Source organism: Haemaphysalis longicornis, unplaced genomic scaffold, assembly GCF_048455015.1.
Source record: "Haemaphysalis longicornis isolate Haplotype H1 unplaced genomic scaffold, Haemaphysalis longicornis Haplotype H1 scaffold_13, whole genome shotgun sequence".
NCBI lineage: Eukaryota > Metazoa > Arthropoda > Arachnida > Ixodida > Ixodidae > Haemaphysalis > Haemaphysalis longicornis.
The window spans coordinates 1,249,317-1,272,865 of record NW_027526233.1 but is presented as its reverse complement, the minus strand read 5'-3'; the positions used below and the strand labels follow the sequence as shown (position 1 = coordinate 1,272,865).

General features: G+C 46.8%; 1 protein-coding gene across 2 annotated transcripts in view; it reads left to right on the top strand.

The window, feature by feature from the left end:
• LOC144164198 (cyclin-dependent kinase-like 4) overlaps positions 1 to 23,549 on the top strand; it is a 184,836-nt gene that overhangs the window by 54,567 nt on the left and 106,720 nt on the right. Inside the window, exon 1 of one of the 2 annotated variants that reach the window (XM_077694709.1) lies at positions 13,716 to 14,771. The exons of the other annotated variant lie outside the window; for it this stretch is intronic. Coding sequence (XP_077550835.1) covers positions 14,686 to 14,771 — 86 coding nt within the window. The 5' untranslated portion in view covers positions 13,716 to 14,685. Of the gene's footprint in view, positions 1 to 13,715; positions 14,772 to 23,549 lie in introns of those variants that run through there. 2 annotated transcript variants of the gene reach the window in all.

The following is a 23,549-nucleotide window of genomic DNA, read 5'->3' as shown; positions in this document are numbered from 1 at the left end:
ACGTTTTCTGCCGCCGGTCCGGTGTTCTCGTCGGGCTTGACGGGTGGTGCCGCTTTCCAACAAGCGTTGCAATGGAAAGGAAGATCGCCAGCGCGAAGAAGTTGGAGATCCTCGTCGGGCCAGGCAATGCACTTTGTGTGCGCGTACTTGCCACACGAAGCACAGCGAAAAGAGTGCTGCTTGGCTGTGACACGTTGCGAGCAGGCGACACAGTTGGCTCGACCCGCCATCTTGGCGGCTTTGATCCTCGCTGTGGCGTTAGGGTTAGCCCTCCGTTGGCGGTCGTGAATTTTGCAATTGACAGGGTTACTCGCCTGTTTGGTGGATCACGACGAAAGTGGTATCAGGAGAATCCGTGCATCGTACCGGTTCGATTGGTGGCGAAATCAGGTGGGCAGGAGGTGCCCGTCCGCGGGTGGCGAAGCGAGAAGCGGGAGCCGAAACGAAGCGCGTGTGGCTGCGTCGGCCCCCTAGCGGCAGGCTGTCCCAACAATCTCCTCCCGCAAGAATAATTAAAATCCGTTCACTATCACCGAAACTACCAGCGATGACAAATCGACCATAATTGTTCCCTCTCAATTCGCCCGCATTGATATACTATAAGGTTCTTAGAAAGGAGTAGGTGGACGGAAGGGGCCCGAAACTGTCTGGCAATGGGTGTCAACTCGACCGCGGACAACGCGATGAAAGCTGCGCGCTCTCTCCCGGACAAGGGGACGGCTCGCGGCGTTCTCTCGGCGGCCATCGACATATCGAAGGCCGCGAAGTTTTCTCCTATTCTCCTCAACGTGGAGGGGTCTTTTTTCGGTCCGGTGCCACTTAAAGGGCCGGTGAAGAGCTGTTCCAAAAAATTGTTGGGGGCATTACTTTATGGTTTTCTTGACGCTGAATTTTAAAAAAACGTTTATTGTATGTGTATATACACCCAAACCATTTTTTTGCGTCAAAACAAACGACCCCTGCTCGGGTGCGCGGTGAGGGCCCGGGCTGCCTTTTGCGATTGGCCGGCAGCAGATGAGGTTATATTCCGAAGTGCCAGAGGTGCGGTGACCGCTGGGTCTGAAGAGTTCGTTCTGTTCCCGTTCAGGTACGGGCAGAAAGTCATCCGATGAATGGAAGACTGCCTTAGAATAGGAGAGGCTGAGGGAAGTATAAATGCAACGAAGTGTCTCGCGGCAAGCTTTAGAAATGGGTTCTCCCCAATACCTCACGGCTGATTTCTGTTTCTCGGATGCAGAGAAGTTGTGCAGATATTGGTTCGCCGCTTTCACTAACAGCGCTACTTACAATTCTTAGCGCAATTTCTCAACACCCCATCATCCCCTTCCTCGCATGTGTAATTGAGTTTTTACATTGGGACAGGCGGTAACAAGCTCTGTGCAGCGGCCTCCGATGCGTACAAGTAGAAGCTAGCGAGCTGCCGCCGCCGGTCGCCGCGTCGCGCGGATGTGCCGGGGCGCTGTGCGGCCGGTCAGCGGAACGTGGCATGGCTGCACATACGGAGTTTTAGAATAGGGGAAGCTAACGTTGGTGGCCCCCCAAACGGTAGAGGAACCCAAACGCAGCACGCTGGTCCGCGACGAGCTTTAGAAGAACGCCTTCCCCAACAGCTCTAGCCGACACACACAGAACACAAATAAGCCGGAATGGGAGTAAATGGCTTCGCGCATAACTCAGTACCAATTTGGAGTTTTCAAAACTCCTTCCAATGGGAGTTTCGCCTTACTCCCATTATTTCCGCAGTTTTTTTCAGTAGCATATGGGAGTTTCATTTTACTGCCACTACAATGGGAGTTTTCAGGGGGATCATTGGGAGTGTATTATTTCCTGCAACTGAGAGTTTCCAGGGGGCGCGTTGGGGCAGTAATGACCTGCATTCGAGGTTTTTTTTTGTGCGTTTGATATAAGCGATGATTACTGTATTTGGGAGTTCTGAATGAGCGCACAGGCCACATTTACAATTTTCGTTTAGGATTACGTAATTTCTAATCTTTTCCGCTTCAAACGCTGAATGGCGAAACGTGAAAAGTTTGTTTTCTGCGCACAGTCAATTTATTGCTTAAAAATTACATAAATACGATATACATGTGAACAGGTTAATGACACAATAAAAACACTGAATCAACAAAACACCTACATCGAGAACGCAAGGTATCTTGGTAAGGAACTTAATTAATGTGTCGATGCGAGGTAGTTGGTACTTCATCATGGGAACAGGTTAAGCGCCAGGCACAAGTGGAGGAAGTAAAACAGACAGGAAAGGGGCGCACTAACAACTGAGCTTTATTCGTTCCGAAAGCGATTATAAAGGCACAAAAAAACACCATGTGACACTAGTTGCACCACGTGTGGAAACGATTGCAGCTGCGGCACTCTTCACTGTAAGACTGACTGCAAGCCAAAGGGCTGCGAACCAGCGTTTGAGAGTACCCGAGTGCTGCATTCATATCGCAAAAAAGAAGAACGGGAAGTGTTCGAGGCCTACAATAAAAAAGATGGGGCACCGATGTGTCAGCAAACCCTCAATTGACCTTCTTTCGAGTGAGGTGGATTATCTGGATGATTTGTTAGGCGAGTGCGGCAGCTGCAATCGTTTCCTCACGTGGTGCAACTAGTGTCACATGGTGTTTTTTTGTGCCTTTATAATCGCTTTCGGAACGAATAAAGCTCAGTTGTTAGGGCGCCCCTTTCCTGTCTGTTTTACTTCCTACACTTGTGCCTGGCGCTTAACCTGTTCCCATGATCTTGGTAAGAACTTTATCTACTACAACACTCCTCAACGAAAAAAGCATGTCATCGGTGCGCTAGCCATTTGCTTCCACTTGCCTCCCAAACGGTGACGTTCTCATGGCACGTTCCTCAGGAAGCCACAGTAGCACATGCATTACAGGGATAGCAAAACCCTTTAAATCTACGGCAACAAATACAGAAGCATATTGGGCATCTGACCTGAAAAAAAAAAAGAGAGACGGCATTGTAAAACGCTGCACTTGTCACTCTTGTGTCCAATTTTCCGTAATGTCTGAATGTTTATTTAACGCTACGCAAAATTGCACTTCCGTCCGAGACACCTACACTCACTAGTTCGTCAAAACGAAGTGCTGTGCTGTTCGAAAGGGAGCGCGACCCTTGTGGCGACCAACTTCTCGAAATGCGTCCTTTCCCTCTTTTCCTTGCGTGTTGTGTTCTGGGCGCGAGCTTCAGGTTTTACCACCCGTACTGCCTCTCTCTCCCCTCACCCAAAGTTAAGGAAAAATTTCGGCAGTGTGACGGGTGCGCCTGGCCCCCTTCAAAAAAAAACAATAAATAAAATAAGCAGTCGTCCATCGACTCTACAGAATGCTCCCTCGAATGGCGTTTGCTGGTTATAGTTACACGCGCCTAGCGTACGGAGAGTTCCCACGGGGCCCCGACCTTCTCCCTTTCCAGTGAAAGCAATTAATCGCCGGCGGCACGCGGCAGTCACCTCCCTCGTAGCAGGCGCGGCTGACACCACCGTACTTCGCAAGAAAAGCGGCCGCCCTGCGACGTTTGGCCGGCCAACTTCACCTTCGCCTGCCAGTAAGCCACAGAAACAGCCTAACAAAAACACCTAACAGCCGTTCAGAGTTAGGACAGTTTTCATTCTGCTCGCCAATATGAATGAGTGAGTGTTCTAAGCCTGTGTCCTTCATAAAACGCAGAAGGGCTTTTGTTGCCTTCTGCGAAGTCGATTGTAGGGGTCGTTGTCCTAGAATACAATAAAAAAAGTGAAAATCTTACCTTCAACCACCTCGCCGAGGCACAACCGCATTGTTTTTAACGAGCCACTCTCAGTTAGCGATCACTGCATTCAGGCCTCGAGTCGGCTCGCTGGCGTATTCCGTCGGCTCGAAGGTCGGTGACACGGAGGCAACTTTGCAGTGTGTCGCACGTCAGTGCAGGCTGGTTCCACACTGTTCGCAACAAGCTTCGATTGTCGGGAAGCACTTCACGTCCATTCGTGCGGCCGCAAGTTTACATCAACAATAAATTTTCGGGGACGCTGGAGCTCACACGACACACGACACCAACTGGCAGACATTTTGTAAGGAGGCGTAGTCCCGCGTAGATGAGGAAGGGGTGAAGGAGAAGGAGATGGAGGAGGCTTGGGAGTTTTTAATACTCCCATTAGGGCAAACGTAGTATTCACAGCGAGATACTGTGTTTTGTGAAGATGTACAATCGTGGTGAAGGCGCCTATTTACGACGGCTTGTGGCCCCCGGTGTAAACTGGCAGTTTTTCCACCATAATACTACCACACGTGGGAGCAGGCCGCCTGCCGTGAGGAGTTTAAAAGACGTATTTCAGCCAAAAAACTCCCATTCAGGCTATCTTGTGTTTTGTGTGCATGAGTTGCACGGACCGCCTCGGATGTTGGGAACTTTAGGCTTAGCACTGAGGCAAATATTTGGTCACTGCTATCTCTACAACGGCTAATGACTATCCGTAACACAGTTTTTCACCACACTGTCATCCCCGTTCTCGCAGTTGGAACCCTATTGTGAAGTGAAGTGAAGTGAAGTTTATTTCCTTTTCATAGAAAAGAGGGGACCGAGGCAAAAGGCGGTTAAGCCTGACGGGGCCTCGGTACCCTAAGCCTGTAAGTAGTACAGATGCAAACGCAAAAACACTTAATACATAGAATGGGCAGCAATCAAAATACAAAAGTAATATATAAGCAGTAACACTTACTAGAATACAAAACATGTGCACAATCATGGGCAAATACAAATTGATACTTGTACGAGTTCAATTTTGGTACATACGGATGAAATAAAGTAAATAATTCGACTTAAGTACTTGTGTGAAAAAGATAGAACAATAGATACATCCTTACATCCATGTACACACATACATACACATACGCATATATATCAAAGACGGTAAGCTGCATTTTTACATTAGAATTTCACCTTCAATCAGATGCTGTTTGGTCTTTTTTTTACCATGTTTCCAGATAGAAAAAACTCATCAGGAAAGGGGAATTTGTTTAGCGCATTGGGTACTTGACAACTCAGTTTTTGTTCACCGTAATTTGTTCTCGTTCGCGGAACTCTTAGTTTTACTACGCGAGGATTGTAACCTATGTTGCTATCCGGAACAGAGTACAAGCGATTCTGGTGAATGTATTGAAGAAGCCGCAGATAATACACTTGGTCGGCTTTTAATATGGACTGTTTTACAAACAATGGTTGCGTGCGTAAGTTTCGTGGTGAACCATAATATCCCTCAATAGCCCGCAAGGCTCTTTTTTGCAGGACAAGTAATTTTTGGTAATTGGAAGACATGGTCGTACCCCAAACAAGATTACAATAAGGAAGTCTTGAAAAAAACAGGGCATTATACATAGACACTTTTAACCAAACAGGCAGTAGATTAGAAATCCTATAAAATAGGCCAACAGTTTTACTTAGTTCAGAAGTAAGTTTGGAAATATGAACAGACCACGAAAGATTTTCATTAAACCACACACCAAGAAATTTTTGGGAAGAAACTTGATTGATTGTTATACTGTCATAATGAATATGTAAACAATCAGTTTCCACGGTGTTGATGGGCTTGAAAATAATATATTTCGTTTTGCTTATATTTAAACTACGCTTATTCTTGTGTAACCAATCACGAAGGTTGATTAAATAAGCATTGACCATATTTTGAAGCGCCGGTAATGAACAGGAAGAGAAGAAAAGATTAGTGTCATCAGCGTACATCACCAGATCATTATCATCACCGGCTAGGTCATTGATATATGTAATGAATAATAACGGCCCTAGTACTGATCCCTGCGGGACACCATGCTTAACCACCTGTATATCAGAGGATATGTTATTTGTTCGAACATATTGGGACCTATTGCTCAGATAACTCCACAGTAGGTTCATACCTCTAGGCAATACCTCTAACCTCTAACGCAGTAGGCAATACCTCTAACCCCATAGTTACAAAGTTTCTTAAGAAGGGTCTCATGGTGTACGCAATCAAATGCCTTGCGAAAATCTAAAAATAGGCCAAGGGTACATTTTTTGTTTTCAATATTATCTATTATTTTGTCTTTAACAACTAACAGTGCTTGCTCTGTGGTCTTATTTTTCGTGAACCCATATTGTGAATCAACAATCACATTATATTTGTGCAGAAAATCGGCTATCGTAGAATTGATAATACCTTCAAAAATTTTTGACAACACAGGCAGAACCGAAATTGGTCGGTAATTCGACAGTTCATTTATATTGCCTCCTTTATGTACTGGAACGACTTGGGCCAATTTGAGATCTTCAGGAAAAACACCAGTTGACAGCATTAGATTTGCAATGTGTGACAAGACATCGCATATAACGGCGCCAACGTGCTTTAACGGGATCACTTTTATATCATCGTACCCTGCAGATACGTCATTTTTTAAAGAAAGGATCAATGTAGCTACTTCTTGAGGAGTTGTGGGCGCGCGTACTATAGAATTGAGTAAGGGAGTGGTGAGGCTCAGTGAGCTATTTACAGGAGTTTGCGTGACAGAATTTGGAGAAGTGACATTAATAAAGTAGTCATTCAGGGCATTTGATAGCTCGTGACCAGTTAATTTACCATTTTCTGTGATCATTTCATCAAGTTGCATAGATTTGGTTTTATTGGTCAAGTTGTTGACCTCTCGCCAAACTTTACGACTATCATTTTGAATGCGGGAGAAATTTCTTAGATAGTAGTCCGATTTCGCGTTTTTTAGATCTTTGTTGAGTTTATTTCGATATTTTTTATACTCAGCAAGTAGAGTGAGATTTCTGCTGTTGAGAAAATCGTGATACATGCTATTTTTCTTCCTGATCCTTGAGTAAAGTGATTGGTTCATCCAAGGCTTCCTAAACTTCTTAGGAATAATTTTTCTTTCTATTTGTGGGAAGGCGGTGTTATATTGGGTTATGAACATATCTATGAAAGCAGAATATGCTGCATTGACTTCCGTGATCTTGTATATGGGCTCCCAATTAGTATCTTCGATTCGTTTGTGAAAGTCGTTGAGCGCAAGATCATTGAAATCTCTGACCATGTGGGTAACAGTGTTTGTTATGGCATTCATTTTGAGAGGTCATGTATACAGTCATTCTAGCGATTGGTGCTGTGTTCAATCTTGCGCGCAGGTAGCGCCATCCATCGGCCTCTCGCCACACCTTGTGTTCGGCAAGGTTGCATTTTGCATTGGCTGCATTTGCTCCGCATCGCTATACAAATTCGATGATCTCTTTCAAAATCACATTGGATAAGAATCCCTAGCGCAATTTTTCACCACACTATCGTCCACTCTCTCGCATGTTTACCTTGCTTTTCACGACTACCTTGATTCTGAACAGCAGCGCAGAGCGGTTGCTACCGCGAGCCGTACGGGCATGCACGACCGGCGAGTGTACGGAGCGCTTTGGCGCGCAGAAAACGCTTTATGGTTTCCCGCTTGCTTGATTTCTTCTTAAAATCTACCTACTTAGCTAAGCTGTCGTCGTAGCCAACATGCGTGTATACAGTAACGGGCCTTGCACTGGTATTCCGGGAATGGCGATTTTGATCGCTTGAGGTCATTTAAAAAGCGGCCCTTTTACCCTCCTAGCCAACTCACAAGCATTCATATGCGCATGAAAAATAGGTCAGGACAAGGTTTCATGGAAAACTAAAGTGGCAGTCGGAAGGCAGCGCCTACATTTGTCTTAGGTTCACATACGTTTTGTTGAACGTGTGAACTTTTACGGTCTCCAGGTGCGCCTTGTAACTTTGTATGAAGGGGAACGAGGAGCGCCTATAGTGAGAGATGTCGAGGAACACAGCCATGCTTCGTACACCACTAGAGTATAAATGTTCGAAGTGATTTAAAGAATCAAGCCGATGACATCAATTACTTCAAGTAAGACTTCTTATTCCAGTACCAACCGTGTGTTCTGCAGTTGCTGTTTCGTCACTGAGCATTACGCCTTGGATGTTTTCTTTTAGATGCAGCAAATATCGCACTCGCTGTCATCGGAGAGTCGCGAAAGATGGGACGGAGAAGAGCGTAACTTTTTCCGCCAAGCCCGACCATTCGCAGCCATTCGTAGTTGCTCAATGATTCGGAATGGCAGGAGACAACACACTCATTTTCAAAAGCATCATGCAAAGCCTGATGCGCACGTTTGTCTGCAGCCGGCAAATGCTGGCCAAAACGTTTTAAGAGTGATAGGTTACAACATCGAGGATTGACCCACCCTTACTTGATTTTATCCTTCCGACGTTTTTGTCGATGGTGCGGGTAATTTTAGTGTACTATCTCATCTTCAAGTGAAACCGTTATCTCGTAGTTGCATAATCTCAGTTATTTGCCACTTTAACCTAATTGTCTGCAGGGATGCACGACGCCGTCATTATATCAGTTCTAATTAGCAAAATGTTTTCACTTGGGGAGTTTGTACGGGCATGAAGGCGAAATAGGCATTTGATTTCATTACTTCAAGTTTATTTTGCCCAGTTTCACTGCGTATACTAACCGCATGGTCTGGAAGTAGTCACAGATAATGGGAATTTTCTGCTCAAAAATATGATGCACCAGTAACATGTGCTGGATTTTGGACGAAACGGGCACTATTGACTCGGTGAAACGTCGTTCGATGTAACGGCTTCAATGAAACGGACGTTCCTTCGGGTGGAACTGCTTTCGATGAAACAACGGCGACGAACTGTCCCGGACCCCTTCTGGTCCCGTCTCCGTGTGGCCAGTCTGTTAACCTGGTGGTACAGCGGTTTTCAGTTACCCGCATGACACGTGAGGCCTAGTTTCACTCCTGCATCTCATCGTAACTACAAAACGTTCCTTCTGTCATCCTTTTCTTTACGGCTGGCTGGTCTGGCGTAGAAGTTATTTCGAGGTGTGTATAAGTGCCCAAGATTTTGCTGTGCAAATAATGGCCGGGAGTACGCAATGTCTACAAGCCATTCGGTGTGGTGACAGAGTCTTCTACTGTTGACTTTTTAAGAGGGCTTGCTGAATGCACGCGAGGCCACACCATTTTTTAACGCCTGATGTACTTCTTCAGGATTTGTTAAAATGGTTGCAGCGCAAAAACGACGACGGACGAGTGAGGAACAAACGGGACGAGCGCTAACTTTCAACTACTTTATCTGAGAAAACACACATGAAATATACACCGGTCAGGAATGAAAAAACCCATAGGCAAGTAATCGCTAAAAGTGCACACACGCAAGTACACAAAACACACGTGGCACTAGGTAATCATCGCCTAGGATTTGTACCAGCGCTGACAACTTACTGAACGAACAGCGACCAATCGTTATGTTGGTGTCGTCATCCGTTTCGACTTAAAATAAAGAAGCCTTCTCTCTGGAAACTTATCCTGGATGTCTTGCACATCCCCGGTCTATAGTCGCTCCAATTTGCGATGGCCATAGCGCTGCCATATCTTCTTATCGTCTCTACCCTTTTTTTATATCCACCCTGCTTCTAGTTTATCATGCTTCCCGTTTGCCCGACAGCGGCCTTCAAGTTATCAAGACACATTTTGAGACCTTGTTCTTTTCTTTAACAATATCCTCTTCCCCTCTCTCTTTCTCTCTCTTCAAGTAACAGCGAAATATCGTAATGTTGGTCACGTGCCTCGTGTCGGATGAAACAAAACACGCTGCATTATCCGCCTGGCATGCTACCTCGTTGGGCTCATTTTTTTCACATCTTCAGCGACCTCGAAAGTGTGCAGTGACGACAGCCTGTCCGAGCTGTTCTGAAATAGACCCATCGACCGGGCATCGCGTGATCACAAAAACTTGGTTCTTTCGCCTGATGATCCAGCACGGGGCTGATGAGAACGACTGACATCGGCCTCACGCAAGAGATGTCAACATCTATTCATGCTCTACAGTTCTCAATATTGCCCTTTTTGGTAGCCTTAGAAAGACGCCTGCCTAATTCTTGTTGTAGTGGAGCTAACATGAATTATATAAAACTAGGAAAATGAAAGAAAAGGCACAAATTGCCAGCTTATTGTACACGAAAGTAGAAAGGACTGCCCAAACGCTTGGTTCAGGTACTTTGTAATATTGTGACGAAGCATTATGTAGTTTCCGATATTCCGGCAATTATGTGTCCCGATGATGAAGTAAAGAGGTTCGAAGCTTCGGATTTCCTTGTGTTTATGGCATCTTTAGTGAAATTCTCTAACATTTAGGGCATATATATCGTGCACACAAGTAATTGCCGGCGTATCTACTCACTCCGCCTCAAACGTCGTCGATAGACGGCAGTCTTCCCTGCCACCACTGCCACCTGTCCTTTCTCACCCGCCTATTTCTCACACCCTTCCCCTCCCGTCGCACAACACCCACGGATAAAAAACACGACGGAGGTTTGCTCAATTCAAATTTTCCCGCGTTCACGCCGCTCGCGCGCCCTGTGTTTGTACGTTATATTACGGTCGGTCTCTCCCTCGATCCCCGAGGTCGAGGACTGGTGTAAAAATTGTTTCTACTGCTTTTTAAAAAATTCTCATCTTGAAAATTAGGCCAAGGTGTATTTTCCCTTTATAAACACTGCTAGTATTACTTATGTATTTGTTTATTTTCAAATACGCCTAAATTATTTTTTATTAACAATGTCGACAAATATGAAGCACGCTTCAGATTTTTTGTTTTGTTCTGCCTTGACAATCGCCTCCTTCAAGACCCTTCCTAACTTTTCGACCGGCGGCTAAATCCAGGGACAGACAGACAGACAGACAGACAGACAGACAGACGGACAGACGGACAGACGGACAGACAGACAGACAGACAGACAGACAGACAGACAGACAGACAGACAGACAGACAGACAGACAGACAGACAGAGAGACAGACAGACATTTAGTATTATTTATTTATTTACGGGTACCGTACAGGATGTTGTGTTGGGCACTGAATAAGGTAGGCAGACAAAGGTTTACCGCAAGACACGGAAGTAAGGCGTAAAGCATTATAACAGGAAGGAACAGTTGAACAATGCGAGATGTATAAATCCCCATATCGCATCAAAACCGAGAAATATGCAATTCACAGCCCAGAGCAAATTTTAGATGATACAGTATGGGTATACAATACACAAACTCGAAAGAACTGACAAATATATTGAGGATATCATGAACAAAGGCGCCATTATATATGAGCACAAGCTTGTACACAATGCAAGACAAAAAATCAATACAAAGAAAAACGAGAGAGCAAAGTGGTTTTACGAAGTTCCCAGCGTAGTGGATGTACCACATAAACACAAAAAGAAAAACAAACTATTGAAATATGAAACCATGAAGAGAAATTTAAGAGTAACTTTCTACGGAACGGATCTAGGTTAGTGTTAGATGCTACATAATTAGGAAAATTATACCACAACGTGATGGCATGGGAAAATGCGGATGCGCTAAAAGTTCGTTTGCCATAGGTTTGTGAGAAACTAAGTCGGTTGTACAATCTAGTTGATAAGTAGGGGAATCGTTCAATAAGTAGTCTGTGTGTATCTGGGAAAGAGGCACAAGAGAGGGGTGTTGCGGCGAGTGACTAGGGGTTTAAGTAAATAATCCCCTTTAAGTTGTGTTACTCTGGAACAGTAGTCATAAGGGGGGGGGGAATGAAACGGACAGCCCATTTTTTGAACTGCTTTGGCAATATGGGTAAGATAGTTGGGGTGAAGGGGCCAGACTGGTGGGGCATATTTTGGTTGGGGGTGGAAAATGTTTCGTAAGCTAATTAGCAGATGTTACGCGGATAAGAAAGTAGGTTGCGGCGTAGGTATCCTAATCGTATTGCACTGACGTAGATTGTAGTGAGGACCATGAAAGGTTGTTTGCGCGATGAACGCCGAGACCCTTATCCGTGGAAACATGCGAAAGTATTTCATTATTGATATGGTAACAAACAACGGAGGGGCCATGCATTCTACTAAATGGGATATCTTTACGTTTGGATGCCTGTCGTTCCATTTGCCATACGTTGCACTATTTTATCACTAGGTGAATATTTTTTGTAGGACACAAGGACACAATAATATTTAACGTTTTCGATAGATTGGTATATTCTACAGTCATCAGCAACTATTGGTATGCATGATGTTAGGCTCTCTGTTAAGTCGTTATTATAGATAAGAGACAGTAGTGGAATGTAACGTTGACATGTTGCCATTGCTATTCACTTGTTGGATTGCAAAACTCCGAACTACTAAGCTGAGCATTTGCTGAATAACACTGGTACAGAAAGCTTCCCCCCATCCCCTAAAAATATGTGATTACTAGCGGCTGCTTTCTACAGGCAGGAAAAGTGACCGCAAATCTGTGGTCGTACTGCAGACCGGTCGGTTAGTTCTCTCTAAGAACATGTGCTTCATGCACCTTAATTTTGACGATTTGCGACAAGTGTGTGGCTATTTGCCACAAAAGCTTGGGTTGATTCTTATTCATTATCTCCGCGATTAACTTCGCTGACTCTTATCCTGCCTTTAATTGAACTTGGATTTTCAGCAAGCGTACCAGTCGCACAGTCAAATGCAGCAAACAACTCCACTGAAGCGAAGTCAGCGAAGCGTTGCGAGCCAGTATACGTGTTGCATGTGCGCTAGTCTCAGATTATTTTGAATTATTCTGCTTTGCTAATACTGGTGCAATTTACAAACTAACAAAATAAACGCACATTCAGGGTGCAAATCTTTTCGCGGTCCAGTTTCATTTCGTGATCGCCTTCGGACTACCCGTCGGCTCTCCGGCGAGCCGAACAGTCGGTGCCTCCAAGCCAATGCGAAAGAGTACGCGTCATAAGAAACGTCAGAAAATCGCCAAGGAGGCCACAGAAAGAAGAACACCACTTTAGAATTTATCATTGTGGTAAATAAATTAAGGTAAACGCGCACAGAATGTTGGAAACGCGGGATAAGGACTCCAGACTTTAATCTGCAGAAGCAATGTCACTACGTTTACGAATCACTTGTGTTTTTTTGAACCTTGCCTTCAGAATTTGTACTTTCGTTTAAAATGTTTTTTTTTTTTTTTCAAACTGAACGTGGTTTCTATGGATAAATGATGGTGAAACTACACGTTAAGAACTTTCGTGGGTCTACTTCACAGCAACAACCCACATGAGTCGCCAGCCACCAAAATCAAGGTTACCAATTTCAGAAGCGACGGCGCCGTTTGTCTTGAAGAAATATTGAACTGCGGTGTGCTATCATGCACTGCCGAAATGCCGGCTGCATTTTATGATACCACAACTCAGGTGAAACATTTTGAGGTCTTTTTATTCGTCGGATGTGCTCCCTCGCATTCACCCATGAATCTCTATGGTGCACTAAGGCGCGAACACGTTGCCCAACCTAGCTGCTCCAGAAACTTTGCCGCAAGCAGTCTCTTCGATTTGTACGTTAATCTTGGCCGCGTGGTACAAAGCGGCTCGCTTGACCTGTGGCCAAAAATGAGAGGCGCCGGCCTGACCCGGCCAGCCGTCATTGGTTGGCCGTAACAGGTTTCCGGCGGAAGTCCTGGCCGCGAACGCCTGCCATTGGTCGCGTGCCATTGTCCTTTCCCTCTGTTCGCACAGCGGTCGTCTGCTAATCGATGCGCTGTTTCCGCGCGCGGCGCTGTCCTGGGAAGCGGGGATTGTTTTGTCTTCAAAGCCGACTTTTTGTTACCCGTGCGGAACGCAGTCACCGCCCCTCCCCTTAACCCAACGAGGCTCCGTCATTGTGTAGGATAAAATATCGAACTGCCAGCGGGGTCAGGATTTCAAATGCTGGTCAGAACGCGATCCGGATGCCGCGAGCAATGGAGATTCGGCGCACGTTCTTCCGTGTCGTAAGGGTTGCATTTGTATAGTCGTGGTCGCGCTGCCCTGTGTTTGGCTTTTGTGCCGCACCGCGGAAGGTGAGTTGTAAAGGTAATCTCGTATCCCAGAGTTGGCTGTTATCGGTAGTTTTGTGTGAGGTAGAGTTACCGGCAGTTGGACGTGAAGGACTTTTTAGTGGATACGTTCGTCGCCGTTGGCTGCGCAAATTCTGTTGTTGTCAATCGTTCCGTGTAGCATTTCTGTGGAAGCTACTTTAAAATTGGATGCTTTTCTAAAAATTTCGCCGTCAATCCCTTTTACGTTTCCGGTGGCCGCTATTCTGGCACGCGTGACATGACAACCATACCTATAAATTTGCGTGGCAGAAGTACGTATAGTACCTGCGAAGATATTTAACATGTGAGTCAGCGTAATACACCTTTTTTAGACAGCTCAAAGTTTTCTTTGTGGCCTGCCTATCTATATCGCTTTTTCACTGAACAAAGGAACACCATCAAAGGCTGGGTAACCGTGGAGTGAACGTCACCAGGGTTCCGCAAACATTGAAGGGCTGCACGTTTTGCCCGGAACAGTGATTGCCGCTACCCGAATGAAGATAAACTTCAAATTATAATTAAGAAACATTTTAATTTTCGGAAAAAGTAAGTTAAGGTCGCGCCTGCTCCCCGGCGAAGGCATGTATTGATCAAAAACGAACACTACGAAACAGTTTCCACCTGATTCTACGATTGAACTATCTATCCACGAATGCGGATTCTCCCCGACCTGTTTTGCTGGTGACTCGAAGTGCGAATTATACCGCCGCGGACTGACGTCGTCCGCCCAGTGACGTGTCGTCGGAGATGTCCCGTCGCCTCAACGACACGCTCACCCCTCCTCTCTGGTGGTCCTTCCCGGAGGCTGCTGCGAACCGCGGAAGCTCTCAGAGGTGAGCGAGAGGGGACGCGCTATGCGTTGCATTGACACCCTTCGTGCTTATGGCGGAACCTGTAGTAGGAGACACGAAACATAAACTACTCGAAAGTAAATTTTCATTTTTTACGCTGATGAAGCCGATGATTGGACTGCTTACCGTCTGGTCAGGCAGCATAATAAAAAGAAAAAACGCAGGTCACTGACCAAGTAAAAAATAAAGAAAAGACGTTTCAGAACTTGTACGGATACACTGTCCACAATTGTGAACAAGAAAGCCGTAGCGCTTTTGAAACGTAATTTTTGTTTTCGCTTGATGTGTGACCTGAGTTTCATCTTTTGTACTTTGTGCGTTAAATATAATGCCTCGAGAAGTTGCATAGCCCACTACGTCAATTTGTCTCGATTTAGGAGTCCATTTGTTCTCCAAGTCACCCCCTCCCCCTTCGCCATTTTGAATGCATGCTGGAAGACATGAGCCACCCCACATGCATCGCCTCCCACGAGTTAAAAGCTGGGCGTTACCTGCCAGAGGCAATAGAAAATTTTGTCAACAGGCAAACTGAAACCGACTACGAATGTTCTAATACGACTCAATCTCGGCAACTGGCCACAGTGGCATTTTAACAGCCGAGCTGGTTCGGCTCGAGCTTGGTCCGGTGGCGTTCGCAGGAGGTGTTCGAAAAGAATGCCGAGAGAAATGCCGAGCGCACGTGAACGTGCGCCTCGTGAGGGGGAACCGGTGTCGTCCAGGCTTGCGCGTGGGCTTGCGCCACGTGAGGAGCTCGCAAAAATACCAAGAAGACAATTCACGTGCGTCCGCGCCAGGACAGCAAACGTCTCCACCCGTCCGCGCCAGGACGTGTGAAGAGCACATGACAGCTCGCGCTACATACATACGCGAAACCGCCTATTTTAGCGCGAGCTAGCGCGGTCTACCTGGGGAGAGATTTCGAAGCCTGCGGGAAAACGATGTCGGCCTGCCAGTCACGGAGAGCTATCAGCAGCAAGTTCGGAAATTCGTGTAAGGTGCAGCAGCCGTGTCTCCGTCGAAGGGAGAGGATTTTCTGGATTTTCTCCAGCCTTGCACCACTAGTGGAAACTGCGCCAGTTTTTGTTTGCGCAATCTAAATGCTTTCAATACGGTGGCGCGCAATGTTCAAAAGCTAGGTTTTGCGTTCGGCCAAAAAAGGGTGGAGGTTTGCCTTGGTGTACTTTTTTGGAAGGTAAAAGGTGAAGACGACCCAACTGACGGGTCAATAACAGAAGATACTGACAGAAGACACGTGTGACGCAGCGTGCGTGAGTGAATTCAAAGATTTAGAGGGTTTGTCTGAGAAGCTCGCGTGAATTAAGAAGTGGGCTGTAGAATTCACAGCATTTCAGTAAAATACAAAAAAAAACGATAAAGACGAAAGTTTGGGGAGTTATGGCTGCGTACTGTTGTTGTTACTGGCTAAGATATTCGACATCTAGCTGTGCAGCTGGTTCGTGAAATGGGCGTGTAAGTGCTCCAAAAATCACGAACTTCATAGCTAAGAAATTCCGAACGTTGGTTGTAGTTCCGGGGGGCTGTTTTTTGTCGTAAACACCGACATTTTATGGACAGCCTCAAGGAAGAAAAAAGAGGCGTCTGTGCACACGTCTCATCATCATCATCATCATAACCCTAATCATCATATCCGCCTGCTCAGGTTCACAGCCGGGCGAAGGTCGCTCCCACTGACCTCTAACCTCTGCTCGAGTACGTAGTTTACCCCCATTCTGCATTTCACCCCTCCTTTGCACACCAATGCGTTTCCGAAAACTGGTTTGTTTGCCGGACGACACCCGCGTAGGAAACCACCTCGCTCAAACGCACGTATGTCTGCCGCTTTGTGCTTGACAGTAGTGCAAGGATGGATCGCAGAAGAACACTTCTTGAGCAGAACACTTCTTCAGACACGCTTTATTTCGGAAGACCTTGTGTAAGGATCATTCGTGTCCAGTACCTATAAGGCGATCCACCGAATATGTGCTTTGCATAGCTTAAAATGAGCCGAAAGCTAAACTGCATGCTTTTAACCATTCCAAAGATTGGCATCCGAGAATATCACTATGTATGAGCTAGGTAGGAAATAAATCAGATTAGTAGTGCCGACTTAGCACCAGATTGTCACACTTACCCTGTGACGTCGGAGGAACTAGTTGCCGCTACTGGTGGTTCCTGACAAACACTGCCGCCTAACAACGTGAAAATGCAATTGTAGCTGGACATCTGGCGCCATGTCACAGAATTAATGGAATGCTATCATGAAGTAAACCCACGGAGAACTAATATCTGGTTATTATGAACTCTGACATTGCTAATTGTTACCTGTATGCAAAGGTGGGCATCTCTGATAATTTTATTGGGACAATTGTGCATTTCATGTATCGCACTTTGAATTTCGGATCATATCGAACAACTGTCTAGATGTATCCGGTTTTGACTGTAATCTCTTCGTGGTACTTATTGCTAACCTTGTTAGCATGAAGTTTAAAGATATGCTAATAGCTGTGAGCCTTTTGCACGAAAGCAATTGCTTTCGGCGCCTGTATTAAGCTAAGCAAATTTCTGAAGTTAGGTCTTCAGGTTAGAACAAACATGTCCGCCCTAATTATGCTGTCTATCAAAAGATTGGTGGGGTTTCTTTCGCATTTGCTTTCCTGGGAAGCAACAATGCTCCCAAGCGGTATGATTATGCGACACCTTTGCAAATTGCCGAAAATATTTCCATTCCACATAGAGCAATCCATAAAAAAGTTGAATAATGAGCATCGTTTTCTTTGATTCTGGTATGTCATTTGGGTGCCTTTATTAGTGTGTCGTTGGAAATCTTCAGTTTTGCTCTGAACAAAAACGTTTGTTGAGTTGCCTTGAGGGGAAACCTCGTAACCTCGTAGTCTGAGGTTCATTCAATTATTTTGCTTTTTGCGTAATGATGGGGGGCTATCCAGCTTGCTGGCATGGAGTGCGGTTGAGCGCACACTGATGCGTGAAGAAACCCAGAAGAGGTTTTAATCCATCTTACTTGAGGGTGTGGGGATGGTGGTTACAGCAATCGTCGTGTAGGCGAGGTAAGACAGAGCTACCGAGCGCGGGCAAAGCAGCCTTTATACCCTCTCCTAGTCATGTGTACCTCAGTGGCGAGGCTGCGAGCTAACCCAGCTGCAACTTCTCTCCACACCGTATCCCATGGCGTGAGGTCACACCTGCCACACTTGTGCTCCAGCCGCTCAAGGTCATTGCGACCCAATGAACGACCTTGTGAGGCACGGTCCATAGAGCTTTCGCTTCAATAACCCGTACAGTGAACCTCTGACAACAGGGTTCTCCTGACCGGATGGTTCGATTTTTCAACAGCGGCAATACGTGCAACTTCCATCTGCGTGCCAGGCCACTCAGTTATGGGGCAGCGGTCAGCTGGAGCTCGCTCTGACCTTCTGCCTGCACCTGACCTGCGGCGTCCGCTTGTAATTTGCTCGTGCCTTTTCACTAGGCTTTTTTGCCCTTTCTGGCAGAAAAAAAATCAATCCTTCCCGTTCGTCTGGGGCATCACTGCGTGTCGTGCAGCTGTCGTGCTTATGCGACTTTTCCGCATGCATACAAAGCACCACGCACACGGAATTGTTTCGATTCACCTCCCAAGGCCTCTCGCACCGTTTTGCCATTCTTTGTGTCCGTACCTGCATTATGTATGCGGCCATAAATGACAGCCAGCTGCGAGGGAAAGGTCAATGACGATGGAGTGGCAAGGGGAAAGCGTACGGCTTTGTTGCAGAGGCCGTTTTGTGTATCGAGCGACCCGACACCAGTGTGTACAGCCTGCTGCTGCGGTGAACTCGACCTTGAAGCGCGCACCGTCCAGCGGTGGAATCGATAGGCAAATCGACGCGCCTTTCTTTACAGGGAGGCTGTCTCTGGCTAGGGCGCAGCAGACCGTGTGCAGCGGCAGTGGTGGAGCAACTTTGGGCTTATAAAAACAACTTGTAAAAAATGTGGTTGATGGCTCTTTCATAGGAATCGGTGCAACACGAAAGTGAAATGTGCCTTCACGGGAGTATTTGAATGTTTATTGTGCATCAATATGAACTTGCACATCGCTGTTTACATTTCGTTACCGCTAGGCCGGGTTCAGTCTGTTGCCGTAACGATCATAATAACATAAAAGAATGATGTCATTTCATGTCTCAGCCAACCGATCTACGTGACACACCGTTTTTTTTTACGTCAATAGATCACGATATGGCCTTTGCGTCGGTAGTCCGAACATAGCCCGAGACGCATGAACGTCAGACACTGGGTTGCATGTGCTTGAACATTGCGTAAATCCCACTGAAATCACAGCCCCTTGAAAACCATGCGAACGAAACCGATCCGAAATCGAAAGCGAAAGAAGTAGGTGGCGGTGGGTGCTTCAATTTACCCGCGTGCCGAGTACGCGAAGACGCTGGCATCGAGGCGCCAACTGTCGGTGCTCATTAGCGTCATGATGAACTACTTCGCTTCACCTCTCTTAGAGGACAGCACAAACCTGAATGGATCAGGTAGAGTGAAAGATATCAGGCGCGTTCGTAGGCCTACTTGCGCTTCAATTATTAACGCAGTGGGCATAGCGCTGTGTACCTCGCGTTGCGGCGAGAGAGTTCGTGCCGGGAATCCGGTCGGAGCCGCGTGAATGGAACTTTTTCTGGCGATGTCATTTCCGTGACGGTGCTGAGCACGAGGACGCGGGTTCGATTCCCGGCCGCGGCGGCCGCTTTTCTGATGGAGGCGAAAAGCAAAAACGCCCGTGTGTACGAGATTTCGGCGCACGTTAAAGATCCCCAGGTGGTCGAAATTAATCCGGAGCCCTCCACTACGGCGCGCCTCATCGCCTGCGTTGCGTCGGCGCGTTAAACCCTACAATCAATCAATCAATCAAATCAATCAATTTCCGTGACGGATGAGATGTTGGTGTAGCCGGGCATAAAACACTTCTGTGTTAAAAAAAAAAAAAAAAAAAAAAACGTCCGAGGAGCTTTAATATTTTAATACTACTGGCATATTGCCCTGGGTGGAAATCTTCCGAGCAATTTATTTGCGTTAAGAAGTAAAGCCCATTGTAAAGGAATATGTATCCGCTTGGTCTTCGTAAACTGGCTGTCCAACATTTTGGGTTACAGACTGAACCTCGGCCACCTACGGATCCAGTATGATTGCAGCCCCAATTTACGCTATTCGGCATGGCCGCCACCTTTTTCCGGGGGAGTGTATACCGCTCGTCAAGCATGGCGTCTATATCCTACCCTGACATCGCGCGATGCCGCGCGCTCTTGGGCGGCGACCTGTGCGGCGCGATTGTCGTAGCCGCGTTAATAGTAAAACATGATTGCTTCTACCCGCCAATCATGTGTGTCCTTCGTCTGTCACGCATACATCGCGCCGCTGTCCTTATAATTTAAAATATCAAATCTGCACTATAGCTAAGTATCAACATAGCAAATCCCATCAGGCCTCCATCTACTCTGCGGTACTCCTCTCTTTACAGGTGGTGTCAATCATGCTCTGAATAATTTGAACGGGGTATGTGCATTTAGTGCGAGGGCGCTAGGTGCCCCACTCTGGCAAAAGCGCGCCCGTAGTTAATAAACACGCTTGTGAATCAAGGTCGTAGGGTGATAGAATACCGCGCTAGCAATAATGAGCATTACAATCGCACCGCCTTCTCTTGGTCTTCACTCCGCCGTTTCCCCTCGTACAGCACCGCGACTACTTTAGAGGAGGACATTGCTTTTCCGATTAGCCTTCTTCCTATGCTGGTTGAACGGAGGAAACGAAGATGAAGGCTTTGAGAAAGACGACAGCCGACGGAAGTGGAAGATCCATTCTATTCTCGACATAGGCTACGAGAACATCCCGGTGGGCATTGCCACTGAGGTATGAGGGAGTGAAATTTACAAATTTGGCTACATCGTTAAAGGGGCACTGACACAAAAATTTTGCATCTTGTTTTTGTTTTTTTGTTGCGATAAGTAGCTAGTGACCTATTTATTACCTGTAGAAACCTCATTTGCTTCAGCGTGCGACGGTTGTTTAATTAGAGGCATTTTCAATGCGGCCAGTCGCAGTTTCGGTTTCAGCGGGTGCCGCGGAACGATGGATTTTGTGTGAAAAAAGCTGACCATGTGACCGTCGGAGGGATATCACAGAGCAGAGCTGCCGTAGCACTGTTTAATCCGCGTCGCCGGCAGTTTCTGCGAATGGCCTCACGTACTGATCTCGTGAGCCGCTTAATTAAAAAAATTGGCCACGTATCTGCTACTTTCGTTGCAAATGTCGTCAAAAGACGATAGTCTTTGTAGACATTTGCCAAGGAAATGCCCCCCTTTGATTTCCCGCTCACCTATCATGCTGTTCTTGTACCGTCGCGCTCATTCCAAGGTAAACACACTAAAGGTTTGCGCAAGGCGATTTGAATTTACCGCGTTCCACTGCTACAGGCCGGGTTCCTCGATGCCAGCGCTGCAGTACGGCGGAGACGCGCGTGAATGGAGGCGGCCTACTAGAAGGTTTATAGAGCCGCGTGGCCATGCTCCACGTGCGTTCCAAGCGGAACGTGGAACTTGTTAGTGGAACCTTTCCTTGCTGTTGCCGCGTGATTTTTCATATGCCGCCAGGAGGCGGCGGTTTTCTGCAGTAGATGTAGAATATCATTTGCTCTCGAAAAACCAAGCATGCATGAATTTTTTATTAAAGGAACACTGTAAATATCCGTTGTGTACTAATTTCCTGTCCTACATTTGCGCAATGTCTTGTTCTTGTTCAACAAAGTTGACAAGTATGAACATATAAACCGGGCTTAGACGTTTACATGCGGCTGTGAGTATATAAGACTATTGCGCAATATCAATTTTACTTTGGCCGGGTGGCTGAATCGAGTCACAGACAGACATACGGACAGACAGAGAGACATACAGACAGACAGACATGCAGACAGACCAAAATTTCTGGGTTTAAGTAGCCCAAGAAAGACTATCGTCTTTAAAAGCGACCGTGGACGTGACGCAGGCGCTGCGAGTGCAAATGCTGCCGCGGCTAGAGAACGAGGCGCGCTGGGATCAGCCTGCCGGTCTGCCTACAGATGTGTTCGGCTTAGCACAGCGGCGGATGTTCGATTGCCGCTCTCGTAAGCGGTGCAGATGACAATTTTTAATGCAACCCGCCATCGCATCATTAACGCCTTTCTCATATAAGCTCCGATGGTTGGGACCTGGGTCCAATTTCGTGCAGCGGTAACAAGCTATCACTCGAGCTACCTGCGTCGGCCTGCGCCACTTCGCGGCCGTGGCCGCCGCCTGCACAGCGACCGCGCGGCTCGCTCAGTGGGCTTTCCGTGTCTCCGGTGCGTTTTCGCGTCCAATTTAAAATAATCAGTAATAAAAATAGAGTGTCTGGAATAGCTGTAGAACTTTTATCGCGGCCAGCTGCCCGATGAGCCGACGAAATCACGGCGCCTCCGGCGCCAACGCTGGGGTCGTTCGTTCTCGAGAGCAGAAGCTCCGCCCTCCGATTGCAGCGGCGAGCCGGCGGAAAATGCCGACAGTGCAGAAGCGGCAAACACAAACTCGTGACGTCTTTGGATGTTGTTTATTTACCAAATATCCAGGGGATGTAGATTGCGCGAGGTCCTATGCTGGCTGCTCGGTTGCGTTTCGCACACTTTAAAATTGATTTTAAATATGTTCTAGGCTGTATTCGCCGCTGATATTTTGAAGATGATGTATGTGTGTTCACACCATTCTGTCTCCGAAGTTATCTCGCCTTCAAAATTTTGTGTCAGTACCCCTTTAAAAAATCGGAAGCATACAAGCTATGATCGGTGAGCACGTATGGCGATTCCACCCGTCATGACTGCGGAAACTTGTTTCCAGTGTCCAAAGCTGCAGAGGCTAGTTTCCCACACTTCGCGTACTCAGATATTTTCATTGCGTCATTCTAAATACCGCCCTCCCCCCGCTTGTCGCACCTCATGTGCACTTTCAACTCGAAACCGTTCCAGCAGCGGAGATGATGATCACCCGCCGAGAAGGAAGATGAAATGAGATGATCATGCACAATGTAGAAACGACAACGAAGCCTAAAAGGGATATTGGCCACTCCCGTTGCTAAACATCTCGTATGCCAAGTTCACGCTCACACTATTACTCCCCCTGTGCTGAAGCAGCCATCCTGGCCGTCACTGTCAGGTAGAGGAATCGCGGCGAAGGAAAGGCTGCATCCGGGAAACATGTACGATCTCAGTTCCACAGCACCGACGGTCGGTAACACCGGATGTAGGCGTTACACGGTAATTCACTGGTGAGGTTTGCTCCAAGATCCTGTAAGGGATGATGAATCGGGGCAAGAGCTTCTCGCACAATCCAGGAACATGGAGGGGAGGGGCTAGCAGAACTTTTTCACCACGTTGAAAAGCGCCCGAACGATGCTTCTCGTCCTGGCGACACTTGCGGTTTTCTTGACAGGCCGCCGTGTTCAAACGGGCAAGACTGCGGCAGTGAGCCAGTCGAGAAACAAACTGGTCGGGAAGATTCGCTGTTGGGGGAATAGGTGCGAAGAGGAAAGACGCGTCAAGTACAGAAGAAGGGGAACGGCCATAGCCGATGAAAAATGGGGAGAATCCAGTGGTTTGTTGCACAGAGGTGTTGTAGGCGTAGGTAACAAACGGTAAAATTGTGTCCCAATTGGTGTGGCCCGGGCCAATTTCTAGTAGAAGGAAAGCATGTCCGAAAG